General features: G+C 44.2%; 1 protein-coding gene across 12 annotated transcripts in view; it reads right to left on the bottom strand.

Annotated features, from left to right (window-relative positions):
* Positions 1–261: 261 nt before the first annotated feature.
* amot (angiomotin) overlaps positions 262–23797 on the bottom strand; it is a 39925-nt gene continuing 16389 nt past the window's right edge. For 11 of the 12 annotated variants that reach the window (XM_076888852.1, XM_004561700.6, XM_004561705.6 and 8 more), the window contains 10 exons: positions 22744–23368; positions 22263–22407; positions 17083–17175; positions 14163–14308; positions 10606–10755; positions 7947–8143; positions 6531–6659; positions 5286–5518; positions 4935–5189; positions 262–1231 (listed from right to left, as the gene is read on the bottom strand). In XM_076888852.1, the coding sequence (XP_076744967.1) occupies positions 1098–1231; positions 4935–5189; positions 5286–5518; positions 6531–6659; positions 7947–8143; positions 10606–10755; positions 14163–14308; positions 17083–17175; positions 22263–22407; positions 22744–23368 (2107 nt within the window). In that variant the 3' untranslated portion in view covers positions 262–1097. The remainder of the gene's footprint in view (positions 1232–4934; positions 5190–5285; positions 5519–6530; positions 6660–7946; positions 8144–10605; positions 10756–14162; positions 14309–17082; positions 17176–22262; positions 22408–22743; positions 23369–23797) is intronic. The other variant, XM_076888853.1, reaches the window with a different exon arrangement.

Genomic DNA, 23797 nt, shown 5'->3' with positions numbered 1-23797 from the left:
AGCCAGGCATCGAGGCACTGACCCTTAGTGAGTCATTTGGAGAAATCTGGTAATAAAAGTGTCAGAAATGTAAAGATTCTCAAGAACTAAACGCTTGTGTCACTTTTTTGAAATGATATGCAACGTACTAAAAGAAAGCTCCACATGTTCTTACAACACAGACCGTAACATGGGTTACCTCAGGTCCTTGGCTCAAAGTCTTCTTTAAATCTGAGGCTGTCTATAGAGAAAAAGAGACGTTGGCTAGAACGAGTGCACAGAGGGAGGTCGTGAAAGCTTAACTAAGCTGTCCCACCCTTACTGCTGAGGTCAAAGGCAGACAGGTGTGCGTGTGAAACCCTGACTCGAAACAGTGATGTGCACGGCATGGACGCAATCCAGGGTTCGCCTGTTTGGATGAAGCACAGGGGCACCGTGTGGGCCAGTTTCAGAGTGAAGGGTGTTTGCTGACCTGCTCATGTCGGTAGTTTAAAGAAGAAAACTCACTATTACACATATAAATGTTATATAGATGGTGCATTAGTGGCTGCAAGAGGGAAAAAAGTTACACGTTAAGCTTGGCAATGTGCTGAAATACTACTGGTGCCATACACAGTGACGTATTGACCTATTAACAGTAACACTGAACCCCCAGGGCAGAGTGACAACAAGTGAAATATTTACCTTAGAGGTGCAGCTATAAACACAGTTATGTACAGTCAGGAACAACATGTGTCATTCACGTGCATGGACACAACATGACAAGGATTTATGCTTACTTAGTCCATAAAGCTATTTAACTTCCATGCAACGCCATCACTGTGAACACAGGAGCACGAATGGCACGGACAAAAGGAATCACATGATCACTGACATTCTTAAATTCCAGTCACCACTTAATTTAAACTCACATTCAAGAAAAAGCGCTTGGGGGTGCTGCAACGGGCTGATTTCCTTTAAAGATATCGATGAACACTGATTCAGCGAAGGACTGGAGCTGATGTAAAAGTGTCTGAATGAACATGCCTGTAAACACAAAGGTATGAAAACGAGAGCTGCAGGTCGTCTGCGCTGACGGAGCTCCCACACAGCTGTGCGTTTCTCAGGAGATGAAGTGGTCAGATGAGGATCTCCACCATATCTGTGTCTGCTTCTTGTTGGCTCGACTGTGCTGGAGGAGCTGACTGATGCTGTGGGTGGGCCTGGATGGGAAGTCTGCGCTCCAGCGTGCTGGTGTGAAACGCCTGAGCATCTACACAAATGTGACAGTGAAAGACTGATGAGAACATTTCTCCTCTGATCCTGTCTGCTGTGTACACCTCGAATCTTATAGATCCTTCACATGTTGACATTACATCACGTTACACAATATCACAACAAAACGTTACATTAACTGTGATAATGTTGCCAGGAGTGTGTGTTGCATACATACATACTTTTAAATGATTTCTAAACCGTGAGCCACTACCGGTATTTTTACCTTCATAAAGCACCTCGTAACAGGTTGTTGTATACTCTCAAAGAGATTACTTGCTTCATGTTCACACAATACAACATGATGCCAAAGTGGAAAAAACGCTTGCTTGGAATTAGTTATATATAAAGCCCCAAATATAACAGAAGTATTCACGCTCTTTGCTCAGTACTGTGCGCTACAGCCTCCAGTCTTTATGATTCTAAGCTTGGCAAATCTATTGTTGGGCACTAGGGCTGCCACAAACGATTATGTTGATAGTCGACCAGTCACCGATTATTTTTGCGATTAGTCGACTAATCAGATCATCACCCATTGGACGTAAAACTACAGCTTATTGCACCAGCAGCATCTGCTCTTATATAACTATCATTAGCTTACAGCTTTAAGTGTTTAAGGTCTGTGCTAACTAAAAATAAAGACAAGATGATAGTTTATTAAATTTTATTGAAATTTGCAGATTGTTTCGGTGAAGTTTAATAAACTCCTTGCTATCTAAAATATAACAGGACACCGGAGTAAATTCTGGAGCATCTCACACTTCTGATAATCAGCTGTCTGCTTGACGTTTATTCAGCTGTGTAAAAACTATAACTTTAATCTCAGCCAAACCAATTTACTCAGGAACAAATAAAATACTAAAAAAAAAAAAGCCAAACAATAACATTTTAAGTTATCTAAGTGACTTATATATCATGTTTAACCTGAGTAGAGAAAGACGGCGGTGGGTTTGAAAATGATTAGCCGGGAGTCCGGTGTTCTCACGGCTCTAGTTAGCCTTGCCCCCGGCTAGCTATCGAGCTAGTGGGTAACAGACGTCTCCGAAAACGTCGGAGCGCTTTTGAAAATATGCGGTGTCTTGATAAACTGAGCAGATATTTGAGGTTTACACAGCTACATTCTCGCCTAAAAATATGTTAAACGTTTATTTTGTGACCCAGAAAGAATAATAAGAGTAATATTAAAACTAACTAGCTGCCACCATTGTTGGAAACTGAGCTGGGCTGCGCTATGAATTCTGGGACACAGCTTCTTCTTCTTTGGGGTTTAACGGCAGCTGGCATCCTTGTACATGCAGTGCTGCCATCTTCTGTTTCAGTCCGTTATTACACTCTTAAATCCTGCTACTTATTCCTGCGTCTTTTGGGATCTTACAAAGCTTCAAACGACGCGTCGACTATTAAATCAGTCGTCGACTAATCGTAGCAGCCCTATTGGGCACTTTCCCCCCATTTTTCTTTGCAGAACCTTTATCAGGCTCAGTTCTGGGCTCTGGCTGGCCCACCTAAGGACATTCACTGAACAGCCCAGTGCTGCAGCTGAGAAATATCCCCACAGAACCACGCTTCATTGTAGGGATTTTATTGGCCAAGTGATGAACGGTGCGATTAGCTCTGCGATTTGACAAAATATATGCAAGGTAAAGACCCTACAATATTACAAAGAAAACAATCAAGTAACCCCCTCCGAGCAAGTGCTTTGGTGACAGTGAGAAGGGTGAGTGGACAAAGTGACCTGGTCCAGCCCTAACTATATGCTTTAGCAAAAAGGGAAGTTTTAAGCCTAATCTTAAAAGTAGAGATAGTGTCTGTCTCCAAAATCTAAACTATGTATCAGATGACGTCTGTTGGTTCATATGTTTGCTCTACTGTTTATTTTGTTTACTACAATAGCCCCGTTTCCATTAGTATGACTTGGATCGACTTGCCACAGTTTTCCTTTAGGTGATACCTGGTACCAGGTACTAAAAAAAGTGATCCGAGCAGGTACTAAAATGTGATGTCATCAGACTGCATGCCACTGATTGGCTGGTTAGTGGCATCACTCCATGAGTCATGAGAGTGTCTCGTTCATGAAAATCTAAACTTTTATTAGATGGGTAAAGAATTGTGCTTCTCGTGGTCTGAGAATCCTTTAGGTGCTTTCTGGGAAACTCCAGGTGAGCCGTCACCTTCTACTGAGGAGTGGGCTCAGTCTGATGACTCTACCATACAGGCCTGATTGGTGCTGCAGAAATGGTTGGACTTCTGGAAGGTTCTCTGTCCACAGAGCAACACTGGAGCTCTGTCAGAGTGACCATCAGGTTCTTGGACACCTCCAGCTCCAGGTAGAGTCCTGGTGGCTCCAAATGTCTCCCATCTATGGATAATGGAGTCCACTGTACTCATTGGGACCTTCAATGCTGCAGAATCTCTTCGTACCCTTCTGCAGACCTGTGCCTCGATACAATCCTGTCACTGAGGTCTACAGACAATTCTTTGGACTTCATGGCTTGGTTGGTGCTCTGACACCTGTCCATGGTTTGGACCTTACAGAGACAGGTGTGTACTTTCCAGATCAAGTCCAGTAAACTGAATTTACCACAGGTAGACTCCAGTCAAGTTGTAGACACATCTGACAGATGAACAGTGGAAACAGGAAGCACCTTAGCTCAGATCTGAATGTCACGACAAAGGCTGTGAGTGCATTTCTTTGGCCTGCAGGAGAAACCTGAAGAGAACCCATGAAGCCTCACAGAGAACATGCAAGCTTCACACAGAACGGCCCAGCCGACTGGTGGATACAAATCCAGGTCACCCTTGTCTTGAGGCGATGGTGCTAACTCTGCGTCACTGTGTTGTAGAAGAACAAGCAATATTTGCTCCTCAGCCCTTCTGAGATTATGATTTTTGTCAATTTTATAGTGCACTACGTAAAAACAATTAAAGGAACACTGACCAGAGTACAGCAACTGGTCAGGTAAACTTCTGTGACGTTGATCTGGTCAGTGGTTGTAAATCAGGGTCAGCTGCTTTGGTGTCAATGAAATTAACAACAGGTGCACACGTAGAAGGACAGGGATGGTTTTCCCTCCTCGTATTTATGCTGGTGCAGCAGGTTCTGGGTTCCTCCTGGTGCACAACAATCTCCAGCCTCAAGTGACAGTGTCATCACTTGAGGCTGGAGATTTCTTAATCCTCCAAATTGATGACCAATGACTGACTCACCTTACCTAAATCCAATAGAGATCTATATCTGTATCTATATGGATGTATTTTTGGCCTTTATTGAATGGGACAGTGAAGAATCGACAGGGAGGGAGAGAGCAAAGGGCAAAGGGCCGTCTGATGTGTTAATGTTTTTTTAATATGGAAGAATGAGACGTCTCAGAGGTCCAGTTGACCCTGAACCACAGGGGTGGCTTTGCAAAGCCAGCGAGCTCGTCCAGGCTGCATGTGGCGTTATCCTTGGACAGTCTTAGGTAATGTGTGGCAGATCTAAAGCATTTACAGGTATAGAATAAAGCGCTGTAAGCATGTGACTGTAAATGGGTGAGTGTGGCTTGTAGTAGAAAAAGCTCTTACATGCTCACTATGAGTAGAAACGCACTATGAAATACTCGTGTCTTTACTTTCCAGTGCACAAAAAGGAAGCATGTGGACTGACTTCTGTTGTGAAGGTAAAATATAGCTGGCTGTGAGTCTGTCACAAAGAGGCTGACCTGCTATGCGGTCAGGGATGTAGACGGGACTGGGACTGGACAGGCGAGCTGGCAGCGTCATGCTCTGCAGAGCCGGAGTGCTGGGCTTGCTGGTGTCCTGACTGTGGCCCTTGTCGGTCTGCGTGTAACTGTCTCTGCTGCCTGTCTTTGAGTGTCCTGCAGTCATCGGTGTAGAAGGAAGGACCGGGGAGGGAGACGACGACATCGACTCAGTCCTGAGAGACTCCATGCGAAACTCGGGACCGAGCAGAACCCCTGGAGGAACATGAGAACAAGTGCTCCTCAGAATGAAGTCATGTACATGAAATAGTCACATGGGCTAAAACCTCTGCACCGACTGCTGCTTCTTACCCAGACTGCCCTTCCAACTCGTGTCCTTACGTTCTTCAGTGATTGGAGAGCTACTCAGTCCCAAGTTGTGAGAGAGCAATCCAGAACCACCCGTGTTGGAGATGGACATCAAGGACTTGGAGGGCCTCATGGCAGATGGTGCATCAGACTTAACAGGCTCCTTCCTAGAGCGCTGGTGAAGCACCTTAATCATGGCGTCCTTCTCAATGATCTGGGCGTGCAGATTCTTTATCCTGGATCAGAGCAGACGCAGCCACAGTTAATGTCTGGCTGTGACTGAAACTAAATCATGGATTGATTTTTAAAATAAGAAATCATTTATCATAAAATTACACTAAAAACAACTTAGCTCGATAGAATAAACACAATATATTGAATTTATATAACGCTTCTCTAGTCTTACTGACCATTAACCCCCTGAGACCCAAACTCTTTCATGCATTTTTAATTTCTCTTTGCTATTTGGGCTGATTGGGGCCTGACGAATGTAAAACAAAGAATTATCTTTTTAACCGATTTTTGTTTCTTAGAAAAATTAGTTCCACCTATGAGGACATTTGATTGCTGTAGCTCAGGAGGCAGAGCAGGTCACCTACTGATCGGTGGTTCGATCCCTGGCTCCTCCAGTCTGCATGCCAAGTATCCCTGGGCAAGATACCAACCCCAAGCTGCTCTCTGATGCGTCCATCGGAGTGTGAATGTCGTTAGAAAAGCACTCAGTTTAGAGTCAGTGCTTGTGAGTATGGGTGTGATTGGGTGAATGTGGCGTGTTGTATAGAGCGCTGCGAGTACTCCGGGAGAGTAGAAAAGCGCTGCATGAGAATCAGTCCATTTACATTTGTTTTACACAGCAGTGGCAAGATAACGTCCTCATAAGTGGATCTCAGGCCCTTGTAGAGCAAAATTTAGTATTGTGGTCTAGACAACCCAAACTGTGAAGTCCACATGTGGACGCAGGTCCAAGAGGGTAAAAGACACAAACCGCTGAGAAAGTTAACAAACAGCAGAATAAAGAATGAGCTTGATTACATACAAGATACAAAAACAAGTGCAGCCTGAATATAATACGATGGCTTCAATCTACGATGAAAGCAGGTACCGTGGTATGAAGTGGTAACACTTTTCTATACCCGAATGCTTTCACACCACAAACACAGCTCTGCACAGAAGCAGCCCATGACGCTCTCTCCATCTGTTTGCACACCCTGACATAATCAAACAGCCCTTTGCAGAGGAGCAGTTTACCTGCTTTCCATGTCCAGACAGCGCCGATTGGCCATCAGAATCTCCTCCTCTTCCTTCTGGATTCGAGCCTCCACTGATGTGTCGTAGCTGCTGCTAGGAGAGTGGCTGATCATCGTAGCAGACGTATCCCTGCACAAACAAGGACAGGAGTGGCTCACACCCATCCTGGGGTTTCTCTTAAACAGACTGTTGGTCCTTATTGTTCCGAGGATGACGACTGGATGATCGCATCAGGAAAACAATGACAGCCACCTCTCAGGTGAGCAGCAACCTTCTTTGGATAGGAGCTCCAGAACAGGTGTAGAGCTACAGTTTTAGGATGGGCCCTTGTTGGTAATGATGCACACTTTCTCTGTGCAATGGCTTTGGCCATATTGTACCTTCCTCCAACAGGTGCGTAATAGCATGAACTACAGCAGTGATTACACTTCTGACATTTTTAACATCTCAGGCAGATCATATTTAAACATTAAATATTTACTGTTATGTATTTGCTCTGGTTTAACAGCTGCCACAAAGCTACGAAACCAGAGTTTGTTGTTAAAAATGAACCAAAAAGTGAACTAGCAGCTTAAAGTGTGTAACTGCCCCATCAAGCCTGAGGCTCTTATTTCTCTGACAAGAAAACCTCATTTCTGCTGTTCGATACCAAAGAAATTTAAACTTTTACAAATTCTGCCAAAAGCTAAACGTGACTCTGCTCTGCTTCACTTCTGCAGCATCAGGTAATGTTCACGAGTCATGGTTTTCTTCAGTTTGTGATCTACTGCAGAGTATTTATTTATTTTATTTATACATAGATATAAAATATGGATATGTAGTGATAAATGATCATAATTATAGTATTTCTGACTGAGTCAAAATCGAATCAGATCAGACCTTGTGAATCAGAGTTGAATCGGTTATAGAAATCACTGATTCCCAGTCACAGCTGATGTTTGGTGGCCACAGACTGAAGGGGCAGCACAGCTGCTGCGCCTCTTGCCCAGAGAAGCTCAGATGGCTGTGAGTTTTGCGGGGCAGCTTTCCTATGGTCCCAGAAAATTGAGAGAAATGTTTTGTCCAAGTGACGTCTTCAGTCTCCGCTAAATGCAGATTTCCCAACCTTATAGTACAGAAACTGACCTCACAGCCCACTGTTCATTCAGTCAGCTGGTTTCAGTCTTTGTGCAAATGTCCTGTTTGTAAGGTGGAAACCTGCAGTCAGCTGAGACTGAAGACGTCACCTGGATGAGCGAGGAAACGTTTCTCCCACTGAAAACGTCCAGATGAACAGAATCAGCCTTTTGGGATTTGCTTACCTGGATGACTGAGCACGCACCACGACACATCTCGTGTTTCAAGATCCTAACAACTAAGACAAGCAATAATGTTGCTGAGAGACCGTATGAAACTACGAAAACCTGAAACATGTACCTCTGAGTAGCAACAGACGCTGCAGCATCCAGGGCGAACTGCCTCATTACACTTTCCTCTAAATACTTCTGCTCCCACTTGGTCATGTCAGCCTCCAGAGCCAGGATCCGTTCCTCCTTCTCCCTCAGGTGTTCCATCAGAGCTGTGGTGTTGTATTCTGACGAGATCACACCGCTGGTTTGAGCACCACCTTGACGCTGGAAGAGATGTATTTGTTTTATTTACACACACTCACTCTCTCTCTCTCTCTCTGCCGGTCAAAGGTTTTAGAAAACCCCAATATTTCCAGTTTTTCATTGAAAATTACACAGTTTAATGTTCCATTGCACTCTGAAATGAAAGCATGGTACAATTCAATTCAATTTTATTTATATAGCGCCATATCACAACAAAAGTCGCCTCAAGACGCTTCATAGATACAGAGAAAAACCCAACAAATAAGCAACTGGAGTGAAAAAATAAATCATGGAATCAGTTTATAGACCAGAGTGTATTTTAAACTTTGACTCATCAGAGTCGCCTCCTTTGGCAGATATAACAGCTGAACACAGCCGTGGCTTCTGTCTGCAACAGAAATCAAATCTTCTCCCATGTCTGCTGCAGACGTTCCATAAACGTGGACCTTGTAGCTGCTTTGCTTTCACTCTTCTGTCCAGTTCATCCCAAACCAGCTCGATGGGGTTTGAGTCTGGAGACTGTGCTGGACACTCCGTGTTTCCAAGCTTGGCACAGTTGGACTGTTTGGGTGATTATCCTGCTGTAGGATGAACCTCTGACTGAGCAGAGGCTCCTGCATGGAGCTGCAGAGGCTCCTGCATGGAGCTGCAGAGGCTCCTGCATGGAGCTGCAGAGGCTCCTGCATGGAGCTGCAGAGGCTCCTGCATGGAGCTGCAGAGTGCTGTGGAGCTGTTCTGGTTCAGGGAGCCTCTCACTCTGTACGAGTCACAGACCCTGGATCAGCAAACAGCCCCAGACCGTCACACTTCCTCCTCCATGTTTGACAGTCGATGCCACACACTGTGGATCCATCCTTCCACCTACTCCACAGCAAAGATCCTGCATGATGAACCGAAGATTTCAAATGTTGATCCATCAGTCCATGAAACCATCTTCCAGTCTTCAGCAGTCCAATGTTTCATGGCCCAGACGGGCCTCTGTCTTATTCTGACGTCTGGCTTTCTTGCTGCAGCTCGTCCTCTTAAACTTGCAGCTCGAAGTTTCTCCTCACAGCTGAAACTGAGACTTTCTCACTACGACCACTATGAAGCTGCTTGAAGCTGATGTCCTGTGAGCCGCCATCACACAGCTGTTAACTCCCAGGAACGTGTGTCCGATTCAGTCGTGTCGTTGGGTCTGCAGACCTCTTCCTGTCACAGTTTGAAGGAAGCTGGACTCACTGACGCCTTGACTTTCTTTGCAGTTTCTCTGTAGGACAGACCTACATTTATAAGTGTTACGATGGTCTGTCTTCTACTGTTAATCGCCTTTTTTGCTTTTATGCAGACAGAGGGGCTGGGAGTAATCCAGAGAGGTTGGAACAGCTGTAGGACTTAGCAGCACCAGCTTTCACGGCTGGATCAACCTCCACTGTTGCAGAGCAGCTTTAAATTGTTAACCTGTTTTTGTTCCCTGAAAAAGGCCATTTTCTGAAATGTGCATTATTTTTCAGTTTTGGGTAACCTTACCTTTTTTTAAACCTCTGGGAGGTCCCCACTTACCTTTTTACCATTTCGAGCTGTTCATTGGATTTGAACAACTTGAACAGAAATAAATAACTGGAAAAACTGGGTTGTTCTAAATCTTTTGACTGCGGGCGGTTTATCCTTCAAGCTCGGGTCCTCTACCAGAGGCCTGGGAGCTTGAGGGTCCTGTGCAGTATCTTAGCTGTTCCCAGGACTGCGCTCTTCTGGACAGAGATCTCCGATGTTGTTCCCGGGATCTGCTGGAGCCACTCGCCTAGCTTGGGAGTCACCGCACCTAGTGCTCCGATTACCACGGGGACCACCGTTACCTTCACCCTCCACATCCTCTCGAGCTCTTCTCTGAGCCCTTGGTATTTCTCCAGCTTCTCGTGTTCCTTCTTCCTGATATTGCTGTCATTCGGAACCGCTACATCGATCACTACGGCCGTCTTCTTCTGTTTGTCTACCACCACTATGTCCGGTTGGTTAGCCAACCAAGATCCTGTGGGTTGGAAGTCCAATCTCGCTCATACTGTATGTGAGGTATGTGTAGATTTAGTATTTAACAGACTTGCTGAAATAAATATATATATATATATATATATATATATATATATATATATATATATATATCCTGCACAAAAGCCACCATTGCTCATGACAGCTTCAAGATGTCTCGAGCAAACTTTAAATGCGCTTGTGTGGTATGGGTTACATTTTATTTTAGAAAACTGTACCTGCTGATTCCAGGACCACTTGTAGCTCTTCACAAGCGGTCCTCGGCTCTCGACTAAATATTTTCACTCTTCTTAAGTATTTGTTCTGTATTACAGCGGATAACCAAATAGCATAGTTCACCATTAAACAATTGCTCAATAAGATCTTCATCTTCCAGTCATAAAGGCCATAATAAAGTGGTGACAAATTACCAAGAACTCAGCAGGTGGGATGGTGAGTCAGCACATGTGCTGTGTTACCTGTTGCATACGGAGTGACTCCAGCTCTCTCTCCAGTCTTGTACGAAGTCGGTGTTCAAGCTGTTCTCGCTTCTCACAGGCTGCCTGGAGCTGAGCCAGAGCCTGCTGCATCCTCTCCACCTTCTCCACGTAAACCTGCTTTTTCTTCAGCTGTGCACACACACGCACACGCACACACATTATGTTCCACCACTATTACAACCCTGTAATATTTTAGATTCTCATTCCCTGCATCATTATGCTCACTGCACATTCTGGTCCTCTCAGTGATTTACATGAAACAATTATTCCAATCATATGACATCACTGAATCTCCAAACAAATGTAAATCTGATCGATACACAGCCCATAGCAACAGCAGCTCCTGATCCATCACAGTTTACAGGTTTGTTTGTTGTGTGTGAAGCACAGAAACACAGTGATACGTGTTCTTGCTGCTGGTTGGCTGTAGTGCACAAACCAATGAGAACTAAAATCCAGTGAGGAAGTCACACTGTGGACATCATCATCATCAGTATCCAATGTCATAAAAAGCAGAAAAATAGGTGAATGCATGAGCATGTCATAGCAGTGGCTGTGACACTCGTGCTCATGTTAGTATAATGCTAACATGAGTGCAGCTGGCCCCCCTGGAAGCCCACAGTAATAAATTTAAAATTATGAGTTTGCTAAGTTACATATTTATAGAAATGTATTTATTAGGGGTGCAACGATACACAAAATTCACGGTTCGGTTCGATACTTTGGTGTCACGGTTCGATATTTTTTCGATACAAAAAAATGTTCATGCATTTTTAATTTGTCATTTATTAAAATTATAAATATATATTTTAACTCAAAAGTACAGTTTTTAAATTTAACCCTAACCCTTGTGCGTGTTTTTTATTTTGACAGTGAATGCGCACCTGCGGACCACTTATGTGCAGCCCTGGTTATTTAGCTCGTCACATTGCAGCCACAGAAATTCTTTTGTCCATGAAACCATAAAGCTGCACTTTCTTTTTGCCTTATAGTCTGATTTGTCATAACTTCTCCGTTTTGTGGTGAGCTTTTCTTTGGCTGTCACTTCTTCACCCTGACCTGTCTTATTTGGCTCAGCAGAACTGAAATGCTTTTACACAAGCACTCACATAAGCTCAGCGATTCTCTGCGCGATCAACCTCTCACATGTTTAAGCTGCGGGAGATTTCACTTGTCATGTTTGCATAGTAAGCTAACGATTGATAAGACGATGTCAGAGGAATTGGTGCACAAATTATCATCACTCACAGATCAGTGCTGTCGGTCTCTATACACAGTTCGCACGATTGCAAAGTGAAAGCAAAAAAACAAGCGCAAATTCAAACGCGATTTCAATATGTCACATATTGACAGTGGCTCACCGATGCCAATGACATAATTACCCAGCTACATTTCTGAAAGAATGCAAAAGCATTGACATATATTTTTCCTACAATAGCCCGACGGGCAGGGCAGAGATAGATTTTGGTAGCCCGACTGGAAAGATCGCTAGCCCCGGGACGTCGGGCTAGCGATTTTGCAAGCCCTGTATCTGATTGAGGAATCACTCATCTTTGGAAAAGAGAGTTTATTACAGAGAAATGGCTCTTTCCAAAATAAAAGCTATACTATCCGCTTCTTCTGGGCTATATTCTCAGCAGCATAAGGAGAATCACGTGCTAACAGCTGTCTAAATGACTCTGCTAAAGTTAGTAGCATGCTTGTTGTTTTTGTCTTTGCACTAGGATGATGTCGGCGTAAATGTGCAGTCATATTCGTTGTGTTCCCACTAGTGCTTTCAGGTTAATCTCGTTGAAATGACCTTAACGCCACAATACGGCAAATCTCCGTTAACGAGCTACCGCCGATCGCCCCGTGCATGGGGCTAGACGGCCAACACGTTAACGAGCTAACTGCGCTAGCACACTAGTTCACATCAATGTAATTAAGCATTGCATGGCACATCCAACATACTGTTTTACTTTAGTCCATGACTCGCTTACCTTCAGGGTCATACGTCACATGAAAACCAAAATAATTCCAAACGCCAGATCTGAATGAGGGTGGGGGAGGTGCCCTGCGCTCTTCCTTCTGACTATGCTGTCTGTGTTGAGCGCTCAGTGGATCTGCGCTCGACAGTGCAGCCTAGGCGGAGTAGTCGAACGCAGATTCACTGAGCGCTCCACACAGACAGCATCGTCAGAAGGAAAGTTGATAAAATAAATTACAAATGTTGTATTGTTCGATACATATGCGTACCGAACCGAAAGCACTGTATCGAACGGTTCAATATCGATACGAATATCGTTGCACCCCTAGTATTTATATAAAAAGTGAATTAAAACTGGTAATTGGAGCTGGTTAGTGAGATCGCTCATTACTCTGACATGAAGTCACTGCTCTCGTAGGGACGTTTGTGCCCCAGTGGCTGGTGGCTCACACACTGGCCTGGTAGCCATTGATAGTCAACAGCCTGTGATGGGTATGTTTTCTGAATAAAACGTTTAGTGGTGTGCAGACACTCTGCGATTTTTGGCCCATTGTGAGCCGATTTTTCAGTCGTGCGACCGTTTTGGTGATCGGTGAGTTTGGCCTTCATCGTGCGTCGTGTAGTATACGCCGGGTAACGAGAAGCGATTAACACCTCACGACCAGCTCCCGATCATCAATCGCTTGGTCGTGAGGATTTCAAACCGTCGTGAGGGTGTCACCGCAACTGCTCACACTGCGCACGTGCAAAGACATAAACGTCGCCTTTGTAACAGGGACTCAGCCAGCAGAGCCACTCCCTCCACGGTCAGGACCAATAAGATCATGAGCAGCTCCTGACAGGATACAAGATTTATCATTTTGTGCCTGCAAAACTTCTCCTGTTTGAGGTGAATATTTCTCTGTAATGAGGAGCAAACGTTCTGTGGAATTTGTGTGTGAATGTGTGAAAATGGAAAGCGTGCTCCTAAAACGTGTCCAGGGTCAAATGTGAACCTTGTTACTCATTAGATGAGCTCTGAATATTACCAGGCTGTGCTCAGAGTGTGACCTTAACCTGCCACGTTCTCAGAAACTCTTTCGTTTAGCTACACAAGCTTTATAGCTTTTTATGCACCGTGTTTAAGCTACAGCTTAGTAAACCTATCAGGAACAGATCAGTTACATCTGTAGGCTGATCCATTTCATCAATAGAAATAATTCCACTCTGATCGGCATAGAAACTCATTCCCAGAGGACAATCCTAACGTTTACATTTATAAATGACAAACTGCATCTGCCACATCAGAAGCAAACAGGAACATCAGTCTGTACATTTATTTATCTCCTCGCACTGATCTAATGGCAACGTGAAGGATTTCCTGTAGAAGCTGTGCCTCATTGTACTCTTGGAGTTGTTTTTCTCAGAAAGTAATTAAAGGCTGATCTGCACCACTAAACTTACATGTCATATGTGTGTGTTGTTAAGTGTGTATTCTTCATACACAGCCCTAGAAAAGTGTTTACTCAACATCTATAAATGTAATGCGTCTAAGTCAATGAAAGCAGCGTAGTCAAAAACGCCACACCTCCTCCTCCAACTTGACGACTTTGGCCTGGGCGTTGTTCAGCGCCTGGTCTCTGATCTCGATGTGCCTTCTCTGGTCCTCCGTGGTCGAGCGCAGTGCGTTCAGCTCCATCTCCAGCTTCTCCTTCTCACGCAGCGTCTCTTTGTCTGAGCGCACAGAAGGACATGAAACACTGAACACTGTCCTCACCACAGCAGACCTCAGATACACACTCAATGACACATAAATGACTGACAGTTAACATTTGATGCCACACTAAACACAATTATGTCAAACATGGATCAGCCCAACATCTTATGTACATTTTATATTTGTATAATCTTATATAAAATGATAACTCGTTGTAATTATCACTTTCTTTCTTTGTTATGACAAGAAAACCATCCAGCTTAAGATAAACTCCTGACATGATACGACTGGTTAGAGCGTGCACTGTCCTCTGATCAGCTGAACTCTGTTTCACAGCTTCACCAAGTGAGGCGACAGCACTGAAGTTTCCAGAAGCTTCCTTATGAGTGATCGTTGGTGTTGTTGCTATGATGATCACACGAACTTTAAGGATGCACCGTCAAGCACTGAGAAAACGCAACATGTGAGTCTAACGAACACGTTCAAGCGTCCACTAGAAACGTAGTCAGTGAGCGCCAGGCTCCAAGCGCACATCTGTCAGCTGACAGTGTTTGCTGGCTCGTCCACAGAGAAACCCAACAAACCCGAGTAAAGTGAACAGGAGTCACTACTTTTGCACGTCCGTCGTTGTCTCTGTGTTCGGATACGCCCCAACCGAGGCAGGCACAGCAGTAGCAAGCCCCTCCCACAGATAAGGGGCTGATTCAGTACAGCATGAAAGGGACGGTTTCACAACAAAACAGGAACAACACACATTTCTCAACTTCACACAAAGGAGTGATGTCAGTGTATTTGTCAGAAAGAAAGGCTCGAGACACTTTGATATGAACCCTGTCAGCGCGAAACCTGACAGGTCTCAGACAAACGAGCTTTAAATGAAGTCCACATAACGTCCCAAACAAGAATAATAACACTTTACACACAAACTGCTTCCTGACAGTTAGACAACCGATAAAATGAGGAAGGTTCACAGAATTTGTGAGGCTGTCTCTGATGTGCCAGGTTGAATTTCACAGTTTGTATCATGTTCTTAATTATTTTGAAGTTAATTGTGAGTCCAGAAACCCCAAAAGTAAAAAACAAAATAAAAACTTAGCAGGTCGAGTTTCTGCCCCGAATAATCACCTCGCTCTACTTTTTAATATCCAAACAGGGAACGCCGGGAATGCTGTAACAGTTCTGAGACTTTCAGCACTGTGTGCTGTGATTCTTGTGCTGCCTGTTAATCATCTCAGCTGGAGTAGACTGGACCTCTTTTATTTAATGCGAGTCCTTTATGAGATGATTGAAGGTGGCTGCCATTAAAACCTGGTGACTTGCAGCATTGCCGTGTGAGCTCCATGGACTGCTAAAGATAATGTCGAATGAGTGAAAGCTGAGTGTGTTTGTGGCACCGATGAAGTGTAAAACACTGCTTTCACATCGGGGACATGCTGATGGTTTGACCACCAGCGAGTAGGGATGGGTATCGTTTAGGTTTTATCCGATACCGGTGCCAAATCGGTACTTTTGAAACGGTGCCGGTGCTCAAACCGGTGCTTAAAGAATGGAGAACACAAAATTGGTCCAAAAACCTCTCATGTTCAGCTGTTTTTTGTAAAAAGATAACAATGTTAGCCTTTTCTGCAGCTATGGGGCATATATGGTATCACTCTTGGCTGGAAGCAGTGCTTAAACAATGGAAAAAACACAAAACTTTGTCCAAAAACCTCTCATGTTTAACTGTTTTCCACTTTTTCTTTGGTCATTTTAGCCTTTTTGGCCAGGGTGAAGGGAGTATCTGCCATCAAACAAGAAGACAGCTGCATGTAGCTATGATGATGTTTGCTAGTTCACCTTACATGCATTAATGTAATAACGTGGTTAGCCTACTCAACGTAAATTAGCTACTTACGCAGAGAAGAACGGCTGCTGCTGCATCATCATCCTCATCATTTCTGCTACACTGGCAGGGCTAGGGGCCAGGACTCTCCTCTTCGTGTTTTTGGGGGATGTTGCATAACAGGCAACCCACCCGCAGTGGATGTGCTCGGTGTGAGGTCTTGCAGCAAGCTATCATACGGCGCATTTCTGGGCTTTTTAAAAAACCGCTATGCGTCGCCAGGTGTTTCATCAGATTCGAGGAGTTACCTCCTTTGACAGTATCACAGTATCAGCTTAAAGCACTTGTTGCTGCTGAGTTTGCATCTTTTGCTGTGAAGTACAGCCAGACTTTTGACCGCTTCGCCTTGGACATTTTTAATCTGTAGCTCTGCTCTAACAGAACGTACATACCTGGCCCCGCCTACTATCCTTGGAAACGTAAAATGATTGGCTAGAATCTAAAGTGTATCACAGCTCAGGGAAATAAAGCACCGAAATGTGCGCTGCTTTTCGGTCTGGTTACTACCGTTTATGTCAGAACCGGTGCCATCATGGCACCGGACACCGGTACCCATCCCTACCAGCGAGGGTCCGCAGGTTACGGCCCTTCATTTGGACTGTTTAATGAAAAAACTTACTGATACAGGTTGATGACAGAAAATAATCTGAGAGGCTCACCTACATAGAACAGCTGAGTGTCAGACACAGTCTGTCCAGCTCAACAAGCAAGTCGTCCCGACATAAAAGAGTTGACAAAACTATTGTCTGCTTAGTTTCCATGTGGACACCAACAGGCAACAGTGATGTGCATCATCCTCTAATAGCCTGCATTCTGCTGACAGGTGTTATATTAGAAAATAATAATAATAACTCGTCATTATTCCTCAGGAAGGTTGTTGGTTTGATGCTGTCTATGTGTGGCACTTACTCTGTGTCAGGAGCTGGGAGATGGTTTTGCGGTTGTCCTCCGAGCCGTCACACTCCTTAGCAGCGAGCTGCTTATTAGCGGTTTCCATGCGCTCTTAAAAACAACAGCACATAACACAAAATCTTGGTGCCTGGGTATACACACATACAGCACAATGCATTTCAATGACACTGGTATGGCGTTATCATTGTGCCTCTATTCTGAGCGCATGTAAAAAACCAAAAGAAAAAAACCAACAACACGCAAAAAATTATTTGGAGGGAAGAAAAGTTTAATGTCTCAATGCAAGAAATGTATTCCAGTTAGGGCTGGGCCATATCATACCGTCCACGGTAATACCGGTGTAATGTTGGGCAACGATAAGAAAATGAAATATGGCAATAGAGTATGGGTAAAACGCACATGCGCAGTGCCTTTGTTTACCTACGCACATGGAAGGAAAAAGCATGGTGGCGACGGAGAATAAGAAGGGCGAAAGTGGATCGTTGAATGAAACGATGAACCTGAACTGGTTTGTAAAAATGCTGCAGCTTCACTGGTGTGGAACTGGTTTAGCTTTGGTCCGTCAGATACACAACAAAGCACTATTTTTGGTAGCGCATGCTAGCGGGCCGTCGTTATTACCGTGTTGTTTGGAAAATACGGCGCACTTAAAATCAATCCTTTGATTTTCTGAAAGTCGACAGAGCCCCTTATAATCCCGTGTGCCTTATGTATGAACTCTGGTCGTGTTTACTGACCTCGAAGCGATTTTATGTGCACGGCGCTCGAAAATCTGTCAAATGTTTCAGTACGACTTTGCTGAGCTACGAAGCCGCACCGCTTGATGGATTGTGGGAGCATTACGGCTATCGTAGGCGGAGCCTCGCGGAGTGATACGTACTGTGCTTCAACATAATGTTACCGTACTGTGTGTATGACCTCTTTTTAAGTTGTGTGGATGTTATACATGGTTATGCTGAGGATATGTCGGCCAGTTTCCACTGGAAATGCCTTTTGGTTAAACTGTCAATGCACTGTTACATTTTTACATAACTTTAATGCACATAAAAAACAGCTGCTTGTTTAAGTGAAAATATATTAGTATAGTGTCAATTATATCGTCAGTTATATCGTTATCGCAAATTTTCAAATGTATATCGTGATAAATATTTTTGGTCATGTCGCCCTGCTCTAATTCCAGTGTTTGCTATTATCCACACACACAATAACAGCCGCTCTCGCTCAGTTGTTGGTATTTGCGCTTGCTCAGATCTCTGCTCCCTGCACGCTCAACTCTCCGTACACCGTCATAAGTGTGCCACAAAACCAACCAATTACAGACTTGGATGCAAATATTCTGATTGGCTGTAACGGTCTCCAATCAGCTCGCTAGCTACTGCATTCTGGAAACACTGTCCAGAATGTAGCTAAATCCATTTTCGGTTAGGATGTTTCATTATTTAATTTTAAAATATATAAGGTTACATGGAGATATAAAAATTTGTTTATAGGCAATTCTTCTAGAGTTAAATAGTGGGGAAGGAAATGCAGGAGACTGACAAAACACAAATATGCCCAAAACACCAAATTCGCCCGAGACATAAACAACTCATCAGCAAAAGCTAGCAATGTTGCAACGCAAGCTAACACGAACCCTGGAGCCCCGAATGATTTGGTGAGCGCTACAGAATCACTCAGGTCGGAACTGAAAGAGGATCACGACAGTCTACAAAAGGATATTAATTCTCTACACCAAGAAATGGGCAACAAACTGGACAAAACAACTGAAGAAATGAAAGGAGTATCAGAGAGAGTGGCCACAGGTGGGGAAATGAGGGCGCGACTGTGGAGCTGAGCGGAGCGCTCACCGTATTCAAAACAAGCTGATCGAGGAGGGACAGTACCTGACTTTTTGGAGTTGGGGAAGAAGAGGAAGGGACGTTTTCAAACACCCTACACAAGAATATGAATCCACTGAGAGGACCAGGCCGTGTATACAGCACCGCACATGAAGCCAGCCTCAAGCTGCACAGTTTTGATTACTTCTCCACTCGGTGAGCGCTTCGCTCAGCTCCACAGTCGGCATTTTTGCCACCATTGCTATACAACACGCAATGTCACAGCCGCTTCAATTCATTAGAAGAGAGAAGCGGCACCAACAGCAGGAGTAAAGGCGGTGGACAATTAGGATCCTCTCCTTATGGAAGAGACAGGACACAGGTGATATTTCTACATGAAACATGTCAAAAAGGTTTGGATATACAAATTCCATCTTCAGCTCACATAAGAATAGCAGGAGAGGAGGTGCAACTACCCTGATATCAAGCAATGTTAATGTTGAAAAGATTGAGGAAGATGAGGATCAAGAAGGCAGATATGCAACTGCGAAAGGAAAGAGTGTCACAGTAGCTCGTGTGTATGCACCTCCAGAGGGGGACACACATTTGACAAGATTACCACCAAGTGTGACGGAAATTCCTGATGTGGACTGGAATACGACTTTAACAATATCGAGGACACAACAAGCTTTAAACAAAATAGAGAAATAATAAATCATTCTTATAAAAGAGACGGGGCTCTGCAGAGGGACGCACACCCACCAAAGCATGGTGGTGGCAGTAAAATGGGAACAGCACACATATCTGACCATAATGCTATTTATTTAACTATGCATCAAAATAAACAGACAAACATTATGGAAAATGGCGTGTTTAACAAAAAAAAAGAAACCCAGGACTGCAGAGAGAACAGACAATAACATAGGACACAGTTAAGGTAGCAAAATGTCAAAATTTCTACACTGCTTTAAAACTCAGCATGACCCGTCTGAACTGGTGGATGAAAAAGAAATTGTAGATTATTTTGCTGGATTAGACGTCCCCTCTGTAGGAACCTTTCCAGTGACACCTTAACCTCACTGATCACTAAAGCAAAGCGTTATAAGGCTGTACCATTCGTTTGGCTACCCCAGTGAATGGTACAGCTAGCCCCCCTTTACTGGATTCATTCAGCTGGACAGTTAAAAAGGCCAAAACTCGTGAAAACAGGTCGCAATATGAGTCTTACAAAAAGAAGGTAAGAATGAGTACTGCAAATCCTATCGGCCGATATCTTAAATGTTGGCTGTAAACTCCCAGACCTGACAGATGAAGATCAAACAGGATTTATTAAAGGTCGACACACACGGGACTACATCAGACGCACATTACGCCCATAAGTGAAGCCAACAAACGTGGCGTTCCCACAGCCTTAGTGAGCCTGGATGCTGAGGGTTTCAACTAGACTTTGATTAGACGTATACCAGCGTTGTGTCATGAGCCAGCGGCTGGAATGAAAATAAATGTGACAGCTAGCTCTGAGCTCTCCACAGGAACAGGTCAGGTCTGAGACATATACGAGACAAAGCAATGAGCTGATAGCACAGGAAGAACAAAGAACGCAGACAATATCGTGCTAAACCTTAAAAACCCAGTTGACACATTCTTCAAGCTCTGGACCATCTTAGAAAAGTTTAGAGAAAAATCTGGATGTAAATTAAATATTTCTGAGACTCAAATATTGTGCAGGAAGGATTGAATTCATCAGACAGAAGTACAAACTTAAATGGGATTTGGGAGCCCGTCTAACAACAGGTCTAAACACACTGTATGAGACAGCACGATTAATAATGCGATGCAAAAGGATTGAACCAAACTGGCACCCTCAGTCTATGCCTGCGCTCAATTTACCCAACGGACTAAATGTACACATATCTGAGGGATCCAAATCCTGTTGTCACGGCAACATTAAAGGTCTGGTGGGATCTGGTAGTCAAACACAAAATCAAGGTAGATTGTAAAATGCTGATTTGGTCCTCACACTGGATAGTGCAGAAGGACTGGGGAACCACAGCAGTATGCACATGAACTGTACACATGTGGTAAGTCCTCTGAGAAGCTCAGGCAGGAGTTTGAGCTGCATACCTCTGACTTATTTAGGACACGTTTTATAACACTGAGATCAGAAGCATCTCTCTCAGGAGGCCAGTGAGTTAATAGAAATGTTCATTGTATATAAAACAAAAATGGGAATCAGAATGGAGACTGAACTATCACCGGATGATTGGCTTTGATCCATCTGCCTGTTCTTGGACAATGGAGAGAATTTGGCTCACAGTTTTTGGAAATGTGAAAAGGTTCAATCTTTCTGGGAAATGTTACAAAACACTCCCAGATTTCTTATCTCCAGAAGTCATTCATGGTGAGGACATTTACCTGTTTAAAGTGATGAAAGTTGTTACACCAAACTGGCTTCAAAGTGATCCTTTGAGGCTGGAGCAAAGGCGAGACACGGAGGAAATTCCCACAACAGGAGAAGTGGAATCTTTCTGCGGCTCACCCAAATGTAGACATTCTTTGTTGTTTACGTAGCACCACACAAGTTGGGTGGGGCTTTGGTTTTGTCATTTGTCCTTCCTCATCCCGCTACGTTTTCCTTTATTCCCTCAATTTATTGTAAACGTTTGAGGAAAATGGAAAAACTAACGTTAAAAACAGAGGCTGTATCCCCACACACTCCAGAGTTCCCCTGTTACATCCATCAGCTGCAGCGACCTGATTCCACTGGCTGCTCTGTATGCTTACCAGGACTCATAAGCTGTTCTTTTCCTTTCCCAAGACACTTTCAGATCTTCATTTAGATTCTAGTTTATAATAACTGGAACGCGTGCTAACTCTCTTTATTTATGTTGCTTTCAGTGTTGCTTTCATGCAGAAAGGAAAGTTAAAATGTCAGACCTACCTCCCCAAGAACAGCAAAGCTAGATGCTGTGAAGGTTTCTCTTTTTAATCAAGGGAAATCTGCAGTCATTGACACCAAAATGCTTGGTTTCCTTCTTTTTAAAAAATATTCCAGACAGTCTAAAGAGCTTGTTGGACTTTAAGTTTCTTCAAGACATTTCACCTCATAAAAATGAAATAAATAAATAAATGTGTAACTGTATATTACTTAAGTCACACTCTCACAGTGTGGGGCCAAAATGCTTGGAAGCGGCTGAGCCAGGACTTGGATCTGTCCTTTTGGGGACAGATCCAAGTCCATCCAACTGATCCCGTATTTCTGTAAACGCTGGGAGCTGAGACGGGGTACAGCTGTTACAGGTCATCATTACATTTGAAGTCATTTGAGGAATGTTGGTCATGTTCTTCACTGTTTCTCACCTCTGAGGTCTCTGTTGAAGTCATGCAGCCGGCGCACCTCCAGCTCCAACTTGTTCCTCATAGTTTTCTCCAGGGCCTCCCTCTTGGAGGAAGACTTTGCCAGGTTTTCATAGGCCTCTGAGACCAGCTGGATCTCCATTTCCAGCTGTTCACAGATACAGAAAGAGTGAAACTGTATACCAGTTACTGGTCCAAACTGGCCTTACCAACAACACCACTGTTCTATTGTCTGTTAGCGCTTTGAAACACATTTCAACCAAACTGTTCAGGAACGCATGAAGAAAACAGATTATAACCAAAAACATCTTCTTCACACAGTGCTGCACTTGTCTTGCTGTTAGGCTGAACGTGTCAGCATCAGGTTTGAAGGAGTACTCTGGTTTCAAACAGGTCAAAGGTCATGTTGAACACTAACATCTGAAACTTAGTGGGCAACACTGTCTGCACATGTATCTAAACAGATGACTGCTAAACTTCTTACCTTGTGTAATTTAGTGACTTTCTCGCGACAGGACTCCATTTCCTGCCTCAACATCCTGTTTTCGTCTGTCAGTGTATCTACCATCTGCTGGGCACGGGCCATCATTGCAAAGGGCTCCCCCTGCAGGTGAGTGTAGGACTGTGAAAGGGGGAAAGGTCCAGAATGGACCGACAGCTGCGGTTGGGAAGGTCCTTGGAATGGCGGCTGCTGCTGCTGATGATGATGATGCTGCTGCTGCTGCTGATGATGATGATACAGATGGGGAGGCTGCTGCTGCTGCTGCTGATGATGATGATGATGGTGCATCCTTGGTGTGGAGCCATAGGGATCTGGACAAAAACCATGACTCCTCTGTGGTGGGTGAAGCGACCCTGAGGTAAAAGACTCTGCCAACTGGTGGGAGCCGGTACTATGTGGACTACGAGGGACCGCCGTGAGTAAGGGCTCTCCCTGGTTCTGGGGTTGCTGATGAGGGAAGGAAGGATGAGAGGAGTGGGAGGCACTAAGGATGTTGCTAAGGATTGAGGACTGAGTGCGCGATAAAGAGCCCACTGAGGTGACAGAGGAGGTGGGACTGTGCTGTTGAAGGGGTCGCTGGGTGTGAACTAAGCCTTCCTTACTGGACCTGCAGAAAGCATGGTTACACATCTGTAAGTCAGTTGTTTTTGCACACTGTTGAACATTTATTAGCATACAGTTCGCTGAAACAGACACAGCATGTGTCCACAGCTATTTTATTGACATTTTTTTCATTTTCATTTGAGCCCAAATGATTTGCTCCAATCACATTTTAACAGTAAACAAACAGTAAACAAACAGTAAACAAACAGCGCCTTTCTAGTCTAGCTGACCACACAAAAGCTCACATTTAACCTGTGTCACACACACACACACACACACACACACACACACACACACACACACACACACACACCTGCCATGTTTGCAGCAGCAGAAAGTCCCCACAGTCACACACAGAGGTAGAAACATGTTGCTGTTTAAGGCTACAGGACGAATTCACTGCATTGAGATTTGTGGTTGAGACCGTTTCTTC

The sequence above is a fragment of the Maylandia zebra genome, linkage group LG10 (genome assembly GCF_041146795.1).
Source record: "Maylandia zebra isolate NMK-2024a linkage group LG10, Mzebra_GT3a, whole genome shotgun sequence".
Classification (NCBI taxonomy): Eukaryota; Metazoa; Chordata; class Actinopteri; order Cichliformes; family Cichlidae; genus Maylandia; species Maylandia zebra.
Note: the sequence above shows the minus strand (reverse complement) of the source record. Positions and strands in the feature narration are given on the sequence as shown.